This window comes from Suricata suricatta, chromosome 3 (genome assembly GCF_006229205.1).
Source record: "Suricata suricatta isolate VVHF042 chromosome 3, meerkat_22Aug2017_6uvM2_HiC, whole genome shotgun sequence".
Taxonomy (NCBI): domain Eukaryota; kingdom Metazoa; phylum Chordata; class Mammalia; order Carnivora; family Herpestidae; genus Suricata; species Suricata suricatta.
Window position 1 is genome coordinate 126,550,811 of NC_043702.1, and position 20,503 is coordinate 126,571,313.

A 20,503-nucleotide genomic window follows, 5' to 3' on the forward strand; every position below is an offset into this window, starting at 1 on the left:
TGACCTCTTTGAGGACAGCAACTCTGGTTCATAGTGAGTGAAGCGTGTATACATTTGAATGTCTGACTGATAAGAATGGGGAATGAGAATTCTTAGGGAATGTGGTGCTATGAGAAGGAAAAAAATTGCTGTGTATTTACACTTCAAGGGTACAACTTCCGGTTTTGTGCTAGTAGCATTATCTGATAACAACAAGGAAGCATAAACCATTGATATTTTAAACACTAGAAACTGAGACCATGGCCATTTGTAGCAACATGGACGGAACTCGAGGGTGTCATTCTAAGTGAAATAAGTCAGACAGAGAAGGACAGATACCATATGTTTTCACTCATATGTGGAACAGGAGAAACTTAACAGAGGACCATGGGGGAGGGGAAGGGGGAAAAATAGTTGGGGAGAGGGAGGGAGGCAAACCGTGAGAGACTCTTGAATACTGAGAACAAACTGAGGGCTGAGGGGGGAGGGGGGAGGGGAAGGGGGTGATGAGCATGGAGGAGGGCACTTGTGGGGAAGAGCACTGGGTGTTATATGGAAACCAACTTGACAATAAACTATAAAAGAAAAAAAATAATTTAAAAAAGAAAAAATATATTTTTTGGAATAATAAAGGAGCGAACGCACTCTGTTCATGAGAGAGAGAAAAAAAAAGAAAGAAATTGAGACCATGGCTAGCTAAGAGTTTCACTGATACTGGTTTTAAAACATAAACAGGAATCCTTTCCAGATAGCAGAGCCATTGTTTATATGCAAATGGATGCTTAAGTAGCTTGTAGTGCAGAATCCCTCATTTTTTAGTAGGCTGAACCCCTCCTATTGTGCTTACCTTATGTATTTATACAATCCTCTATAATCCTTTTTTCCAGTGCAATGAAGACTTAAACCAAGCAAGCCACATTCTATATTATTACAATGTAGAATTTAAAATTTCAGAATTCAGTAGGATTTATGGTATTATCTCCCCTTTAGGGAGGCTGTGAAACGGGTATTTTAGTTTATACCAATACAACTACAGAAAAATCTTACAGTTCCCCATTCTTGTAACTATGAGGTATATATTCATATACTTACATGGTAACATATGCAAATGTCTCCAATCTGATTACCACACAGTCTTAACATTCTAGAACGTATAATTTCCGATTACTGGAGGTGCTATCTTGTGGAAAGTTCATATCTCCCAATGTATTCTTTTTCTTTTGATTGCACTGTATTCCTATCTCACTGAATTAAAATGTGAGTATGAAAGTCTACAAATGGTTTGAGTTGATGAGCTGTAGAGAGAATCAATTTCCTTTTCTCCCTGAAGCCTCCTATGGGACTTTTTCTTTTCCTGAAGTGTTTCTTTTGAAATTTTAAAGATCCAGAAATTAAAAGGGAAAAACTCAATGAAAATGGGTTGTAATTATTTTTCAACAAAGAGTAGATGAGTATTTGCTTAAACTAAGCACATCTGGAAACCTCCGTTGGGACAGTGACAGTTACCAGTGTTTAATATGAATGTGTTTTTGTTCACACCAGCTTGATGCGGATGCCATTTTGAGCCCCAGTGGTGTCCCATTAACCCTGTTTGCCCAGCAGAGACCTTTTATTTCCCACTGCGAAGGGATAAATGGTGCTAACAGAAGCTGCAGAGTTTTCAACTCACCCTCCAGCCCTTTCTTGGCACTCACTAGTCTTCTAGGTCTTCTCATTTAGGATTCTTCAGATCCATTTTCAGTTCGACTCTTCTTGTGAAGCTATACTGCTCAGCCTTTAAAAATGCACCATGCTTCCTGGTCAACCGGCCATCTTACAATTTCTTGTAATGGTATTGAAAGTTTCAAAACAGATGGAAAAAAAAATTCAACCCAGAACCAAATTGCACTCATTACAACATTGAGGATGCTTTCTAAAATTACACCTGCATCTCTCTGGAAATTTTCATACCTTGGTGGGGGAGGGGAGGGTGAAAGAGGATGCAGAGGATGAACGGTCCACCTTGGCGGCATCTGGACAGATGCTAGCACTTCCACAGGCAAGACCACCGGCCTCCACCCTCTGTACGGGGTGCAGTCAGGGTCTCCCTCCTCAGGGAACGGGGCTGGGCTGGTGGGGTGAGCTCAGGGTTTGCCCCTTCTCTTACTGACCAGCGGTCCTTGTTTTTGTTTTCTGTTCTCTCCATCTTCCCCTTCAGAGCATCGTGTGCACTGGGCGGCGTCAGTGGCACCCACCGCCCTTCCTCATCCACTGCATCCAGTCATGTGAGGTAAGTCTGCTGCCCCTCCCAGACCCACACCAGAGGGGCCTGGTCTGCTTAACTCACAGGGACCTGAGTCTTCCTAATGCAGGGTCTCACTCCTATGGCCTTGGTTTAATCTCTTAAATTTAGCTCTCTAATTTTCAAATTATAGATATTAGGATTTCTTTCTTTCTTTCTTTCTTTCTTTCTTTCTTTTTTAGCAAGCTCTCCAGACCCTCCTTTTAAATGACCTAATTAAAAAAATAAGCCAAAAAGCAAATCAGAACTTTTTATGGTTGTGGGATTCTGTAACTGGACCTTCCTTGAGCTCAGTTCGATCAGGACTTTGCAGACCGATGACGGCCTACCTACCGACAGGTTGCTTGGCCAGCACAGTGGCTGAGAACAATTTCGTTCTGGTTGCCAATATTTAGAAATAGGGATTTCACAGAAAATTTGTGTATGTGTATGTGACATCCCACACACGTACATACATACTCCAAATAAAAATCAATCTAAAACACTTTGTCCTGATTTGTCTCTTGGAAAACAAGACTGTCTGGCAACCGAGACAACAGTTAGCTGGATCTGAGCGACAGCTGCAGCCGCAAAGGGCAGCCGCCCTCTGGTCAGCAAGATGCTCCCCTCTCCCCCACGGCTCCTTACCTAGTGGGCTTCCCTCACTTCTAGCAAGCGCCTGGGTCACACAGGAATCTGTCTTCAACCTCTGAGGCAGACCCGGAACCCACTGTTGGTTAACTCAAACCAGACCTTTACTTCCTCAGGGAATCCTATGTACTCCTTCCAGTAGGGGATTTAGCTCGCTGTGAAGTCCTTAGCTAGATTAACAGGAGTTCTTGTGAAGAAGAGTCAAGAATGAGGCAGAGCCTTGGGGGAGGGAGGGCGAGGGGGAGAATGACCCAGAAATCCTGGCTTTGGGGAGAGGGACACTTCTCTCTCTCTCTCTCTCTCTCTCATCTATTGAACCCTCTCACCCCAGGAATAAGCACTCAGTCACAGTAGGTTTTGCCCTTCAAATTTCTCACTGCAAGTAATTAAACCACTTAGCAGTGATAACTTGGGTAATTCTGGTTGCTCCCTGTGTGCTAGCGAGAGCCATTGAACTGCCCCTGGTTTCCAACACCCTCCCCCCAGTCCCCACACACGCACCCAACCCACATACTTGTCTATCCCTAGATTCTTCTGTCTCTCTGTTTCTCTTTATCTAATTCTGGGAAACTGGGATCTACATGAGGCCAAAGAGGGGGAAAGGGTGGGGTTTGAGACAAAGGGAAAACTGGGTGGGGAAATGATACCAATAAAATAGCATTCTGAGAGTCCATCAGGAAAAATGCTAGCAGAGAGTGTGCTTTGTTACAGCCCGGGCCAACAAAACAGCTCATCTTCTGCCATCATTAGAAAAACAGATGGCAGTGGGGTGGGGAGGAGGGGCAGTGACTCATCCACTGGGCAGGGGGTAAGAAGGGAGGAGAGGAGGCCAGGGAAGGAGGGAGATAAACAGACAGAGGACTCAGAACTGGGAAGAGATCAAAGGGATCCTGAGAATTCCCTTCTGCTGCTTCAATTTGTGATGGCAGGAGGGAGGGCGGGTGACAGGGCTGGGAGCTGGCTTCCGTGTTTCCCAGAAGGTTACAACACAGAGCTTTCCTCATGTGTCTTTCCCTCCTCCCTGCACCCCCAGCACATCCTCCGGATCCCTTATGCTGAGCTTCCTAGGCTCCCATCAGTCCCTTTGATGATGTGACAAGGAACAAAACTCCACTCCCTCCTCTGATTCCCCTGCCCACCTGCTGCCAGGCACAGCTGAGCCTCCAGTGGTTCTGAGGGTGTGGCCCCTGGACCAGCATGATTGGCATAACCAGTGAACCTGGTAGAAAAACACATTCTCAGGCCCCATCCCACACCTACTGATTTGGAGATTCTGGGAGTGGGGCCCAGCGATCTGTGTTTTTAACAAGGCCTCCAGATGCTTCTGAAAAGTACTGAAGTTCTGAGAGCCACCGCCTGGCCACTGTGGGAGCAGTCAAGAAGCTTCCCAATCTATGGATCCCCAATTTGAAGCTTTCTTTGTCTGGGAGTAATTCTAACCAGTATCAATTCCGTTCTGATCATTCTACAGTATTTCCTGGGACTCTCTGGGTAGGACAGGGTTTGAAAGGAGAAGATTTTGCTTCTGGTTTCCCAGCAGAGGCTAGGAGGAGAAAAGAAAAAAGGAAATAAAAGAACCATGTAAGGGTGGGAGGAAGAAGCAAAGAAAAAGTAGACTCAGTGCCCACACACAAAAAAAGGAATCAAGTCAGACAGGGGAAGAGAAGGGGGAGAAACTGAAGAAATAAGTGGTAAGAGAGGGAGTGAGGCTGGGAGAGAAAGAGTGAGAGAGGCTGGAACTGGCCGGTTGGCAGACACCTAATTCTTTACTGGAAAAAGTCAGCTAAATATATTAAGGGCAACTGAAAAGCGTCAAAGACAGACAGAGGGAAAACAGACCCAGAGGCAAGATAAACCAAAGAGGGCTCGGTGGATGAGAGGAAGTTTTTAAAAAGTGCTGCACAGAAGTCTGAGCTCAAATTAGACATTTGTTCCCTGGAATCTCCTTTTTTTTTTTTTTTCTTCTCTCTGATACTGAGTATTACTGCAAGATGTCCCCTTCAGCCATCCAGCCTTGGCCAAGTGGAGCACCTTATTCTTCATTCTGCTCAGCGAGCCCAAGACCGTGAATCCATCAGCTCGCCAGCCTGCTATCCACATCCCACTTTGTGTCAGTTCTGCTCCTTGGTGTCCTATCCCCTTTGCCACAAGCTTTAGCTTTCAGTCCACCAGCATTCTATGCCTCTTACGTTCTATAAGAGACAGCTCTGAGGTTTTCTCTGCCAACCCTGTGTCAATAATGCCGCCTTCTCATTGTCACCTATGTTCCCACCATCTCAGCTAGAATACGTGCCTACTACATATCTGTGGTCCAAACCTGTTCATAGGTTAAATTCGGGTTTTCTAGTTGTTTCTTGAAACTTAAGCTGACACTCCTCATATCTTTCTTGACCCAACTCTCCAATTGTTTTCTATTTCTTTTGTAAGTTATGAATGGGCAAGGAAGGGTAGCTTAGTGGGTGTAAAGGTTTGGAACAATACAGGTTCAAATCTTATGCCAGCAGAGTGGTGTGAGCCTTCACGTCTTAATCTGTACTGGGAAGAGGGGGCAACAAGACTATTTTAAGGAACTGGGTCAAGGAATTAATGTGATAATGTATACAGAGTGTTTAAGGGTCTGCCATGTCTGGTCCATGGTTATAAAGTAGTGACATTTGTTGTGATCTATTAGCCACTTTGTGAGTGCTTACTGAATGAGTAAAGCAGAAGGCGCAAGGCTGAACTGCTGATGTGGCCTGAAGGGGAGTAGTGGGTGCAAAGTCTGAGGGTGGGAAAAGGGACAGAACAAGAGAAGAGAAGGAAACAGGCCATTCCTGTGGGAAGCCCCCTGAGATCCATCATTCACCGACCACTTGGAGACGGCTGCCGTGTCTAATCAGTCACCAGGTCAGTCGGTCACCAGTTCATCACGTGAGCAGCTCTCCACATTCCTACTGTCGAGCCCCTCAGCCCCTCGCTGGGGCCGCAACATTCCTCACCTGGGCTACTGTATTGGTTTCCTGATTGATCTTCCTACTTCCAGACCTGTGCTCATTAAAATCACAGACAAGTGTACAAATAGTCTAGGATAACTGTGCAGAAAACAAACACTTATTCTGCCAAATGTTCCTCCAATAAAGCATACTCTTTTCCCAGCAAGGCAAGAGAAAGAGAAAGGAAAGGGGGTGTCTGCATTTTGTGGGGCGTAATTGAAGTGAGTGTTCCCTCCATCCATGAACACTATGATACTGTCCTATCACATGTGTTACCCTCTGTCTTTTTTCACTTCGTTCCTTCCTTTTCTTCTTTTTTGCTCTTTCATAAGTCATATTTATTAATTCTGCCAAAGTCCACAACTGTACGTTCCACTTAGACTAAGAACACCTTGTGTTCCAGGGAATGCAGCTGGGAACAGAGACCACACTTACAGCCACCTTTTGGATAGAAAAGATTAATTTCTTTCCTGCCGGATGATTAAAATGGAGTGCCCATTGACCTATGTTTTGGGGCCACATTTTCCACGAGCATGAATTTCTTGCAAGTTTATTGTCAGCAGCCTCCATTTGGGATTATGGTTTCTGGGATTCTCTCTTCACCCCTTTTTTGTGTAGAGTGTCTTGTTTTAAAAATGGGAACTGTGAAAGACAGAGGTAGAAGAAGTGCATTATAATGATTAGGATCAAATGCTGACTCTACCCTTGCTAACTACGTGGGTTCAGGGTTTTATTGAAATACTTATATATATTAAGACTCAAGAAGCAGTCAACTCATACCCAGTTTCTATCTTCATCCGCGTTTATTATTTACTATAGGTAGTCATGGTTAATTGATGTGCCTCAGGCTTCCAGGAAAACTTAGGAAGCCTTTTATGATTGTGTGGGAATTTCAAGTAAGTCTCTCTGGGCATTAACTGCCGTTTCTCTTAGCAACTCTTATATATACACTTGCAAATGCCTATCATTTCACTTACCACATTATTTCAAGGTTATGGGATAGGTCCATCCTTCCAACAGACTAGAAGCTCCCAAATGGTCAGATGTGTGCTTTATTTATTTTGTATCCCACTGAAACATATAGCCTAATTCTTCCGTGACACCTGCTTCTATGCCCCTAAAGGCAGGAGCAGAGATTTGAATGTCGAACTTTGACTTTGAGAGTCTTAAATTGAAAAAGATTGGATCAGGCTTCTGAGAACCAGCACAGTGGAAGTAGAGGCAGGGAAGGGATAGAAAGAGAAATAAAGAATAAAAGCCCTGTTGTGCACAGAATCAGAAGGGCTTGCAATAGATACGGTGAGGGGCCACATGGACTAGCAGAAGAAAGGCCATCTGGGGCATAGAGGAAGGCTTGAACTTCACTTCCATCCTTCATCACATGATTCCTTAGGCAAGTCAACTAACTTCTCTGAATTTAAGTTCCCTCTGCTTTCAATTAGATGGACATAATTTATCTTTTAAACTTGTTGGTAAGACACTGGCTTCAGAAAACTCTGGAGACACAACCCACAAGGATGCAGTCTGGGGCGTTCGGAGAGGTCACACTTCAGTAGAGTGTGGGTCTCGCTAATTTTTCAGAAATCACTGCAAACCCCCTTGTTTCTGGGAATTTTTGATCTGGATCAAAGGATTAAGATTTTGATTAGATTTTTTATCTTAGTTATGCCCATGGGTCCTTCTCTTAAAGGGCCACTGTTCCGATTTGTGGCCTCTTTGATTAGCCTTGATCCCTTACTCAATGGACGGGTTGCACTTTGGGAATCTGTTGGCACTGTCCTTTCTTGGCATCAGTTCCAGGCCAGTCCTGTTTTTGGTTTTACTACTTCCATGCTGGTCCTAGCTGGCAAGAGAAAATTCAGACTCATACAGGGTAGATAGGAGAGTCAGAACATGATAAAGGACACACAAGCACCAATTGTATGAATGCTCACTAAACAGCAGTTGAGTGTGTGATAAACATTAATTGAATTTTACATATCAGTACCACCGAATGGCTTCTGTTTCAGAATGAATGTTAGGATTCTTGCCACTATCCTTCCTCCCAAGGCAGTGACGGGCAGGCGGGCAGGACACATGTCTGTACATAGACCCTGAGGGGGAAGGGGCCAGGCTGGAGGGAGATTTGATAAAGGATCGCTGATGAAGACTCTCTAGGGCCCTGTCTAAGCCATTCTGATGTTCTTAAGAGAATAAGGAGCCCTCAGAAAACTGGAGGCGAGGCTGTGCATTATATATCGTTTTATTCAACCGACTGAGCCACCCAGGCATCCCAATACATACTGTTTTAAAGGCAAAGGGGGTTGAACAATAATGGCTACATGTCTGCAAGTTTGATTTTCTACTAGAAACAGTTCTAGAACAGTCTCCTCTAAATCCAAGACCCTTACTGTCTTGTTTTGTGACAGAATGATTTGTCAGAGAGACAAAGGAGAAATCACTTCTTTTTTAATTAAATTTTTTTTTGTTTTATTTATTAGAGAGAGAGAGAGTGGGAGGAAAGAGGCAGAGGGAGGGAGCGAGGGAGGGAGAGAGAGAGAGAGAGAGAGAGAGAGAGAGAGAGAATCTTAAGCAGGCTCCATGATCAGCACAGAGCCTGATGACCCTGGATCACAGTCTGAGCCAAAACCAAGAGTTGGACATTCAACCACCTGAGCCACCCAGAGGCCCCAAGGAGAAATCACTTCTGAACTTAGCAGATGTGTCATACCAGTTCAAATGAGCTACTCCCTCTCCCCCATTTAAGATGGAAGTTAAGGAGTTTGACCAGAGATGGATCGTTACTGTAGATTGTGCTGAGTGGGGTGGCGCATTCAGTGGAACACTCAAGACTTGTTCAGCTACACTCCCATCGTTACTCATTTCACACAGCCAAAGGACTTGGTGGGTCATTCTTATTAAAAATGTGCTTAAGAATTACCTGGGGTTCTTATTTTTAAAATGAAGATTCTTGGGGCACCTGGGTGGCTCAGTCGATTAAGCATCCGGCTTTGGCTCAGGTCAGATCTCATGGTTCGTGGGTTCGAGCCCCGCGTCGGGCTCTGTGCTGACAGCTAGCTCAGAGCCTGGAGTCTGCTTCGGATTCTGTGTCTCCCTCTCTCTCTGACCCTCCCCTGCTTGCACTGTCTCTCTCTGTCTCTCAAAAATAAATAAAAAACATTTAAAATTTTTTAATGAAGATTCTTAGGTTCTGCCCCTACCTCCTCATTCTTACATAGTAAGTCTTGTGTGAGGTCCAAGAATTTGCCTTTGTTTATTCTTATTTTCATTTTTTAATATTTATTTATTTTTGAGAGGAAGAGAGACAGAGCACGAGCAGGAGAGAAGCAGAGAAAGAGGGAGATACAGAATCTGAAGTAGGCTCCAGGCTCTGAGTTGTCAGTCCAGAGCCTGATGTGGGGCTCAAACTCACAAACTGCGAGATTTTGACCTAAGCCAAAGTGGGACGCTTAACCGACTGAGCCACCCAGGTGCCCCAAAGATTTTTCTTTTTTTAACAAATGCCCCAGGAGCTTCTAATACAGGCGATTCTCAACAGCATTTTGAGAAACACTGGGCAGGGATACATTAATACACTCATAGATAATAATATAGCAGTGCCTTGAATCTTGGGATGAAGGATCCATCTTCTGATAGTTCTTTAAAAAATGAAGAAGTCACCTGACATAGAATGCCGTTCAGAAAGGTCAAGGATAGAGGTAGAAGCATCTGGCAAATAGTAGTAAAACTTAAATCATTGGAAGCCAGAGGACACTGTATTGTTTTAAAATTATAGTGAAAAACATTTTTAATTCTGTCTCATCAGGGGTATACAGCAGCTTAAAATAACAGGCTCCATGACAGTGATTAGAAGTGGGACCTACAGAAAATCTGAGGGTTTCATTGTCTTTTTTTTGTTCTTCTTACCACTGGTCTGAACCTATTTTCTCTCTTGGTCTAGCTTCCATAGCCATTAGAAAATATAGAACACGTTGAAGGTAACAAAAATAATATCAAAAGCTTGATAAGCTTGATTTCCTTTAGGGGAAAAAAGAAACAAAGAAATGGAAATTTTTAAGCCAAAGAAGAGAAGGATAAAGACCCATGTAGTAAAGATTTTCCCTACAGAAGAGTTCAGTCACCACCCCCCAGTAAGAATGAAACAAAATAATGGGCTTAAAGTCTGAATGAACTATTTAAGTCTGTGTGAAATATCCTGGAAGTATTAGACTTCATACAAGATTATAAAGACATGTGTTTAAAAGGCATATTCGCCTTTTGGAGCATTTTAAGGGGATGTGTATGTCCTCTCTCTGACATGGTTACGTTTTCTGCTGCCTCATATACAGAACATGCTTTGGTATTCTCTTTCCCTGCAGATCCTGCATGCCATGGATTTAAATGTAAATATATTAGTGTTTTCTTAAAGCAACTGGTAGAGATATTTTGATGTATTGTTACTGTAGTACACCCTTGATAGGAATTTGTAGAGGACCAAATCGGGGGTGGAAAGACCAGGTGAGAGGAAGTTGGGGACAGATTTAGCTTCAGCAGAGTGGCTGCATTTATTTAAATGTAGGTGGGCAGTTGTATTTTTTTTACACATTTAGTAGTTGATACCAACAATGCTTCCATCACTAATTCATTCCATCTGCTACACCATTCCTTGGATTCTTTCTTCTGTGTTGTCTTGGACCTCTCCCTGCCTCCCTTTCATTATTTATATTCCAGATGGTAGCCCTGTAAGCTATGTTCTTGATCGCTCACGGGCACTGCCTGGCTTCACTGCTGTTAGATCTATGGGATGCAGGGGCCACTATATAATTCATGATGTGGAAATGATGGCATGAAAATCGAGGTTTTATTGTACCTTGTTTTCTTGCCCGGAGTTTGAGCCAAGAGAGGGGCACTAGAGTCCGACTAAAAAATCCTGTTCTAAAGGATGTGCTTTATTCTGGAGCTCAGACTGCGTACAGATCTGAATAAAATGATCTGAGGTCAGGGATGGGAGAGACTGGCAGTGTGTGTGCGTGCGTGTGTGTGCGTGCGTGTGTGTGCGTGTGTGTGCGTGCGTGTGTGTGCGCGCACGTGCGTTAATAGTTACAGCATTCTAGTTCTTCCTATCTGACCATGTGAAGCTCCACAGCAGGTGACAAAACCCATCACCACGCTCATAAATTTGAGGGACCCTTATTCTTAATGGTGAAACGAAACATGTGAGTGTCGGGGAGACCCCAGAGCAGAAATCCCACATTCCCTGTGGCAGCTACAGTGGCAGGCTCTCCCGCACGAAAGCAGGAAGGGACATTTTCTCCCAAGTGAAATACTTGGAGACCGAAGTGAGTCAGACAGTTATGTGTTTCACCCATAGGGCTGGGGCCTGCACCTGCAGAGACCCAGAATGTTCCAGGGCCACGGCCAGACGCACCTGACGTAATTAGAGATGCGGCAGACTCTCAGCTCCCACCCTGGGCTCAGATGCCCTGGGGGGGGGTCGGCAAGTGGCTGTGCGGGCCCTCCGGATGGTTCCAATGCACTCCCGGGTTTGAGACCTGCTTGCTGTAGAGCTGGAGGGGAATAGCCCAATGACAGTTGTGGGGGACTTGAAGAATGCATCAATGCCTGTCTGATTCCTCACCTCTCTGTTTTCTTCCCCTTAGCCTCATGGTGAAACCTATCAAGCCATTCTCTTCTCCATCTTTTTTCATTTCTACCCTTAAGATTCATCTCCCAGACCATGCTTTAGAAATACTGTGCCATCACCAGATAGTCACAAGTCACTTTTAATAAACGCCCAAGGCTTTAACTTCGAAGTGTGACCAGGTAGAATGGGTACTGGTTCTTAAAAAACAAAAACAACAACAAAAAATATCCCCCAATTTTCACTTGAGTATGTCTTTATAAATTCCTTAGTGAAAAGAGAAAAATGAATCCTTTTTATGATATCCATGTGCAGAAACCCAAATGTTCTATTCGAACTTTATCACTTGTGCCCTGTGTGGGTGTGAAGTAGTTTAACTTCCCATTCCCTTTCCATTTATATTTTGTCATTTGAATAATAGCCATCAATTAAACTTCTCTGCCACGTTTCAGCTGTTTACGGATCAGATATAATAATCATTTCCTTCCCTGCTCATTCTCAGAGGACAGATCATATGGGCTGACATGTCTTTTACATTCTTGCCAAGTCCTTTAGGATCTGTGGGTGAAAAGGGGCCATAAAAATGCTAATTATGTCCAGAATAATAGCCCAATGCCAATAGCAAGGACAGCCACTCCGCTTCTGGAAGGGATAGTGTAGGTTCTTACAAATCTAAATCTAAATATGTGTTAGCCGTGTTAAAATTCAGAGAAAAATGGAAAATTAGCTTAAGTTGGGAATGTCTTCCAGGCACAGTGACTGCCAAATTCCGAACCCCTCGAGATTTGTTTGTGAATCAACGTCGCTGCCAGTTTTGTGCAGTATCTGCACAAGGCTGAAAACCCTGGGAACATCTTTCGGCCTATCCAGGGTCCTGTTCGGTTCAGGGCTCCACTTTAGACCTTGCAGCTGGAATCTCTGAAAATCAGGCTCCAAATGTTAATCAGGACTAGGTTTTCATTTTGAAAGCTAAAACCATTGTGTGTGTTCCGCCCCCCTCACTTTTTAAAAAAGTGTAACACGGAAAGCACGACCGTGCAAATTGTAAAACCTCATCTAGATTAACAACATTCACGAGAATTTATGCCTCTCTTAAACTCCCTGGAGCCACGCTGTGCCTCCTGGGAGGCTTTCTGACGGGGCTGCATTTGGCTTTCTTTTTCTTCTAGGCTTCCTGGGTGGGCTGCTTTCTCCCTCTGCTAATTCTCTCTACTACATCCATCCAGGTTGTCCCTTTCTCTCCTCCCACCACACCCTTTTTCTGATTTCTCTGTGCTTTTCCTTATTTTTCTGTTCTTTTTCTTTATCATTTCTAGCCTGGGCTTAAAGGCAATATAAATATCACCCGCCTGCAAAACTGGCATGACAGAAATGCTACCTTCTTTTCTTTAACCTGCCCGACCTTCCAGATGCTTCCTCATGCTTGTAACTGAGGTTAGAAATAGCAGCGAGCATATATAATCAGGTTCTATCCATAAAAACCTCTACCCCTTTTCACTTTTCACAGAGACATTGTTCCCCCAGAACTCCCCACTGTGCTTCTAAAATGTGTTTTAAAACAGTTAAGCACGACTCAAATACATGCACTGAGACTGTTAGCGAATTTATAGCGCATTGGTTAGTATATTATTTACCACCATGATCATTGGCTCAATGTCTTTATTAAATAGTTTTAGAGGCAAGCTCCTTCAGAAAGTGCATATAGTTTGAGTCATTCCTAGTTCATTCTAAAATCCATATTTCTTTTAAGTAGAATTATTTGATTATATGCTTTATTATAATGGCTGAGTGGTAGCAAGGTACGCTATTAAATCTCTTACCTTATTTTTTAGTCTCTAAAGTACAGTGCATACCTATACACATATTGTGTGTGTGAATGTGTGTGTTGGTGGGTCTGTTGTTCTGCCTAACCCAGCAGTGAGTCATGACAAAGAGGGTGACACTCCCAAGTTGATTGCGACTATTTGCAAATTGCAGCCAGCACCACTGTGTAGAAGGAAGGCCACACATTTCAGCCCCAGGCTAATGAGTTTGAATCTCAGCCGCACCCTCATTTGTTATATTTTTGTGTAATATTTTTTAAACTGAACTTTAATTCTATAAAAGTAATACCTGCACCTACTTTAGAGAGCCATTGGGCACCCCTGGGTTTATTTGGAAGATGAGCAGTGCCCGGCCGTCTGCTATCCGACATCAGGCTCCCTGGGCAGAGACGATCCTTTTCCGTCTCCTTTCCTTCTTTTGTTTCATTTCTTTTATTTCTCTGGAAATTACATCTATAAACATCTCTATCCACACACATATCTTTTTAATAATTCTTCTGCTAATCTTGATTTTCTTTCTTCAATTAGGACATTATTAACTGACTTCCTAACATGGAAGATGGGGTTTGAGCTTTCTGAGACCATCACACACACACACACACACACACACACACACACACACACGTATTCGCTGCCTGTAGGGAAACCTGACACTTACAATTCCTGAGCTTTTTTGGGGTTCTGTGGCATTTCAGACATTTAGGTTTCTGTTTTCTCAAATTTGTGATATCAGTTCCTGCTCACCCATCCATTTTCCACCACCCTAAATGTTCAATTCTCTGTTGGCTGTCATTCTTTCTCATATTCTCTTATACCTTTTTAAAATTTTTTTATGATCATTCAAGTGGGGTGTATAGACGGAACTGATATAGAGACAAATTCAATTCCTATTTTTACCAGCACTGAGCCTGGGGTGTAGTACATGCTCAGTGAACCGCACACTGTTACTACCAGTTCCTTCAGCAGAGTTTATGCCTCTGTGGAAGGAAAACGATGTCCCTGACCACAGACCTTATTTTGTTATTTTTTCCCTTCGTTACTTTTCTCACTTCTTACATCAGCCTAAAGCCAAGCAGAAATCTCTCCAAAGGTAGCAAACTCCTGAAGGTGTAAGTTTCAGATTAAGAAGCACTAACTCACGGAATAGACCTTGATTGCAAATGCATAGTATGAGACTCTAGGGATGTGAAGGGAAATGAGACAAGGCTCCTGTCTTCTGGGAACTCCCAGTCTGATCCGGAGGAGAGGCATCCGCAAAGTGCTGTGAGAACAGTGAAAAGAATGTGGTTGCATTTGCTTTCAGAGCAGGCAGAAGGTAGGTAGGGCATCAAATTTGGGAACAATTTTATAGCAAAATGGCACTCTTGTGGGACCTTGAGGGATATAATAATTTCATTAGTTGGAGGTGAAGGAAGTCTATGGACAGGGAGGGAAGTATTAGTACAAGGCACAGGGGTTTCAAAACGCATAGGATTCCTGGGGAACCACCAGAGGATGGGGTATATGGAGACTGTAGGTGAGGCTAGAGAGGCTCAGGCTGAATTTTAAAAAGGCGTGAATGCTGCCACACCTGGGAGATAAGCTTTATTCTGGAGGCAGCGAGGAGCCTCAGTTTTGTTTTTTTTTTTTTTCACTGGAAACAACAAGATCAGGTGTGATGCACTGTTGGACATGAAGCCCATGGAAAAGAGACAGGTGATCAGTAGAATGGTTAAGAAACAATGTCCATATTTGACTAGAGGAGATGAGAGCCCAGACTTGCCCCCTGGGAGTAGAGATGGAAAGAAGTAACCGCTGAGGGGCTTCCTTTTAAGATATCAAGCTGATTCTAGAATCACATCCTGTAGGAAAGATGAGGTTCTGAATCCAACTCACTGGTGCTTGGATGGTTAGTGAGTGCCATTAACCTCTGTAGAAAAAAAGAAGTAGGCTTATAGGAGGAGATGATTGGCTTGGCTTTAGACTGGGTGAGTTTAGTGGAATTGGACCTAGAAGTTCAGACACACAGTCCCGGTGACTTAGGTTGAGGAATGAGGAAAGTAAGGTTGATGATTGAAGGTGGCAAGTGGATGAGGTCACACAAGGCATTTGAATGGGGACAAGAGAAAAAAAGGCCTGTCAGGAGGCAGGTGATGTAAGGAAGGACAGAGGAAGTGAAGCTAGTCAAGGAGATAGGGAGAGAATGATTGGAAAGGTAGAAGGAAATGAAGGGGAGAGTGGTCTTAGAAAAACTGTGAAAGAAGAGAGACTTCCAGGGAAAGAAATGGTGAATAGTGTTAACGGCTACAGAATAGACAACAAGTTGAGTAGGGACAAGAGACGACTAAGTTTGTGATTTAAGCACTCACTGAAATCCCTGACATAAAGATAGCCACAGGGTGGGAGAGAGGGCAATGGGTTGAGAAACAGATATGGAAGTTGGTGCAGCAAAAAAAAATATATTGTTTCCAAAAGTTGGCTAGCAGAAGAAGTGCGACGGACAGTCATGTAAGTGCAAGACAGTGCCCATGGAAAGATTTTTGATGTGGACAGGACTTGAATATATTTATTGGCCGTGGGGAATAATCTGGTTGACAATCTGGAGACCCAAGATAAAGAGAGGATGGAGGGGCTGACGAATGCCGTCGGCTCTGAGGCAGGTGAGAAGACAGTAACAATGACTAAAGACAGGGTTCATAGAGTAGCAGGTGGAATTCAAGAATCCAGGGATTCCGTATACAACGGTTTCTCATTTCTCTGTGCAAACTTTCCCATCTCAGTTGAGGGCAACTTCATACTTCCAGTTGCTCAGGACAAAATCCTTGGTGCCATCTTCATTCCTCTCTTTCTCTCAGCCTCCACATTCAGTGTATCAGAGAATTCAAATAGCTATTAAATTCCAATAGCTATTAAAACGTACAATCCATCCGCTTTTCACTGTCCCAACTGCTGCCACCCTGGTTTGAGCTGTCATCATCCGCTGCCTTCACTGGCGCAACAGACTACTGGCTGGTCACACGACCACCACATGGTCCACTCCCAGCTCAGCAGCCAAAGGGTGCTGTTGAAATCTACGTTAAAGCTATGCAGTCCTCTGCTAAAGCCTTCTAACCATGCTTCTTTCACTCAGAGTCAAAGTCAGAGTCCTCACAATGCCTTACACAGCCTCCCCCCCAAGATGTTCCCTCTCTGACCATTTGATTGAAAATCACAACTATCCTGGCTCCCTCACTCTCTGCTCCTCCCCCAACACAAGGTTCTGATGCCCACTTTGGGTGCCTACATTCAGAAAGCTAGATCCAAAGAGACACAAAATCTAGCTTAATATTGTAGACCTGATTCCTGAAAGGGATCAGACTGAGCTGGAAGGAGAGAAGCAGAGACTCTGTTTCCCCTTTGTTCATTCTTTGCTGCTATGTTGTGTGCACACCCTGCTACCTTTACACTGTTCTATTTTTTATACGACTTTCTAATTTGTTAAATAATTACTTCTTATATTTAATGTCTATTTCTTCCCCCACTGGGATTCGAGCTTCACTTTTATTTATTTTATCCACTGTTATATCTCATCCTTCATGAAATGGTACAGTATCTGGGACACGGTAAATGCTCAATAAATACCTTTTGTGCCGTTGCATGAGGTAGAAAGTTAAGGACAGCCACACATTTGGGAGTGGACTAGCAATGGCTTAACAACTTTAAGCAGCTTGATTACTTTGGGGAAAAGGAAAATGTTGCTAATTTGTGAAGAGTAATAAGGTTGCCAAGAGACCCTGAGTTCTTGATTCCTTTAAGAGTCCTTTTCTACTGAGCGCTTTTTGGTGTTAAGTCTACAGTCAACATGGCCCTGTGCGGGGACTTTGGGGATGAATGAAATTTGGTTTCCCAGGATCCCTTTAGCTCTTTGAAGGTTGTTTGTGTGCTGGGGAGAGAAAACTTATTTCTTCCTATTACCTTTCTTCTCTTGGTTGTGTGACCTCAGTCGAAGGCATTTGTGAAAACAGTATCTTCCTTAGGTTGACTTACAAGGTTCTTTTGGCTCTCAAACAAGATGATGTTTGCTAAAGCATTTGCAGACACTGTGTGTCACACATGAGGAGGGGATCATCGTCACTCTTATTATCCCTGTGTGAGAAGCAAAGCCAGGCCAAGGCTTGGCGACACTGCAGGGGACACATGCCTCACATAGTGCCAGAGCCCGGCAGCGAGGGGGCTGAATGTCTGCTGGCGGGTGTGCACACAACATAGCAGCAAAGAATGAACAAAGGGGAAACAGAGTCTCTGCTTCTCTCCTTCCAGCTCAGTCTGATCCCTTTCAGGAATCAGGTCTACAATATTAAGCTAGATTTTGTGTCTCTTTGGATCTAGCTTTCTGAATGTAGGCACCCAAAGTGGGCATCAGAACCTTGTGTAACCTGCTGTTAGCCCTTTACAGCCCTATATGAGGCTCACCAGCTCCAGCCCAGCAGCTTAGGGACCCTCCCCCCTTCGGAGGATGCCTGCTGTCCCTGGAGGATGCAACCCCTTTACCTTATTTTTCCTCTATTTCGTTGAACAGAGCAACAAGAATAAGGGAGAAAATGACTCTTTGAATGCTTAACCAAACTAAGGGGAAAAAAGGGCAGGACAAAACCACACACCTACTTGAAAACAGACTCATTACCTCTTTCTTGTCTCAGCATCCCTAGCCCAGCGATCCTGAGTGAGCCCTTTCCCCCCTGGAGAGTCTCCATAGCCTCTTCAGCCTTATACATTGTTTTCTTTCCTATTTAAGATCAGTAATGAGAACTTGGCAAGAGAAAAATTCAAATGGGTCAGGAGGCCCTTGTGGCTTTTCTTGGGCTTGTTTTCCACAGCCCGTTCTAGCCTGCAACATACTTCACAAGAATGAGTTGGCTGCAGATCTGACCCACGGTAAGAGGCCACCACTGAGGGCAGCATTTCAGACTCAGTGAGACTGGAGCCACGAGCAGACTTCCTGAAGCACACAGCCTGGGTGTTTCCTTACACACGCACGTGCACACACACGTGCACACACAGTGGCACACACCGGGGCTCCTCGTGGAGAACAGATGTTGCTGCCGTCTGTGCCAGCCCTGTGTCAGGCATGGCATTTTCTTCTGTGGAGCTCCTGGCATCTGAGCGCGTCCTTTCTTCTCCCCTCCCTCCATGTTCCACCTCCTTCTCCTACCCCCTGCACCCACAGCATGTACAAATTCTCTCCTGATTCATACTGGGCCAACCTCATATTTTTGTTGTTGTTATTGTTATTGCAAACATTAGATGCTTCCAAAGCTGGAAATAAAAAAGGAAAAGAAAAGAGAAAAAGAGAAGGAAACCACAGCAACCCCCAAAGAAAACATGTTCTAACCCAGGAATGTACAATACTTCATGCATGGGAAGCATCTTCCCACCTCTCCAAGCTTAGCTACAGAATCTAGGGTTGCAAATTCCAACACATGAAAAAACAAACCCATCCAGCTTTTCTGTGTGAGTTTCATGCCATTTCCCAATCTGAAAGCTTGTTGCACCCCCCCACCCCCCATGGCTAGAATTTGCAAAAGATTCATATCCTACTTTCCCAACTTATACCCTGGGCACTAAACTATGACCACTGCTTCGTGCCCATTTATTCATTTCTTCCCTTAAAATAGTATTTCTGAGTGCACAGTATGTGCTGAGTTACAAAAGTGAATAATGTTAAGTTCCTAACATAGTCTCTGCAATAGAGGTGACAAATCAAGTGCTACCCGGTGAGTAATAAGACAAAGTTATGATCAAAGTCACATGGGGGCACAGAGAATAAGGCAAATAGCTGTCCCAGTCACACAGAGATCTTCTAGAGGGGTAACCTTTAGAAGGATGAACAGAAGCATGTAGAAAGGCAAAGATGTGAAAGGGAATGGTGCAATGCAGTCATCAAAGGTGTCCATAATAATGCTGTGTAACAAATAATTACCAAACATCAGTGTCTTTTAATAGCAAAATTTATTTCTCACTCATGCATCTGCAGGGTGACTGAAGCGGTTCAACTTTAGGTTGTGTGTTGGATCCAGATAATCTCCATGTATCTGTCACTCAGGGACACAGGCTTCAAGGTTTCAGGGTCAGCTGCTACTGCACAGGTTCTGTTCTGCTCTTGGTGGGTAGCATGAGGACAAAAGGACCAGCTGAAGCATTCCAGCACATTCAAAACCTCTAGTCAAATGTAGCATGTGGAACACAGATTCACATTCCATTGGTCAAGACAAGCCCCATGGCTAGGTCCAGAATTAGTGGGAAGGAGAATTATACTCTGTTGATAGTGAAGTCATGGCAAAGGAAGAGAGTGTAAGGAACAGTGAACATATAATATTGCCTGCCAGTCCATCAAACATTTGTTACATTCAAATTCATTTTACCTGATCCCAAGACACTCCAAAAGTCTTCCCTGGTCATAGCTTCAGGCTTGAAATCTAGACGACCATGATTTACTATCAGGTCACAATGTGCTTCTCTTAATCTAGAGCCTGATGTTCAAGTTCTCTGCCTTCCACACACCTGAGGGACAAAGCAGGGTAGAGATGTGACACCTACAGTAAACATCCCCTTTCAGGGAGAATAATGAGAGGCACAGTGCAGTCACTGGCCCACAACAATTCTGAAATCTCTCTGAGAAAATGTGTAAAAAATCCCTACTCTAAGAATAGGGAGTGTCTTGTTCAGTAGCATTTGATTACTCCTTGAGTACAGATCGAGGGGAGTTCTTCATGGCTCTTGGTTCTGCTGACTTGGGAGTCCTTCCTTTTCCATTATCCCTTGAGGCCACAAAAAGGAGCATCAGGGAACATCCCTCTACTGAAAGCCAGGTAGCTCTCTCTGCCTGCTTTGTTGTAGTAGAATATGGGGGACTCAAAAAAAATTTTTTTGGCCCAAAAATATTTTTATGTTGTGCAACCATAAGTCTCTTTTAATCCAAGCTGATGGTACTTTTGGCAATTCAACTCACAGACTTCATTGGTTTTATATACATTTAATTTTAGTTAAATCCATATACCAACATCTATCCCCACAAGTCTTTTCCAGATACACCTCTCTCTATAGATTTAATTAAAAATATTCTGGGACAAAGTCCTTAGTCTCTTTTCTATGAGGCATGTTTTTAAGATGCAAGGTTCCCCTAGGTGGGGTTCTTTAGTCCAGTTAAAAGCCTTAACAAATGGTCTAAAGATCCACACCT

At 43.8% G+C, this 20,503-nt stretch overlaps 1 protein-coding gene across 1 annotated transcript in view; it reads left to right on the forward strand.

The window, feature by feature from the left end:
• Window positions 1-20,503, forward strand: part of PAPPA2 (pappalysin 2) — a 256,009-nt gene that overhangs the window by 218,448 nt on the left and 17,058 nt on the right. The window contains exon 20 of the mRNA XM_029933088.1: window positions 2,177-2,248. Within this exon, the coding sequence (XP_029788948.1) occupies window positions 2,177-2,248 (72 nt within the window). The remainder of the gene's footprint in view (window positions 1-2,176; window positions 2,249-20,503) is intronic.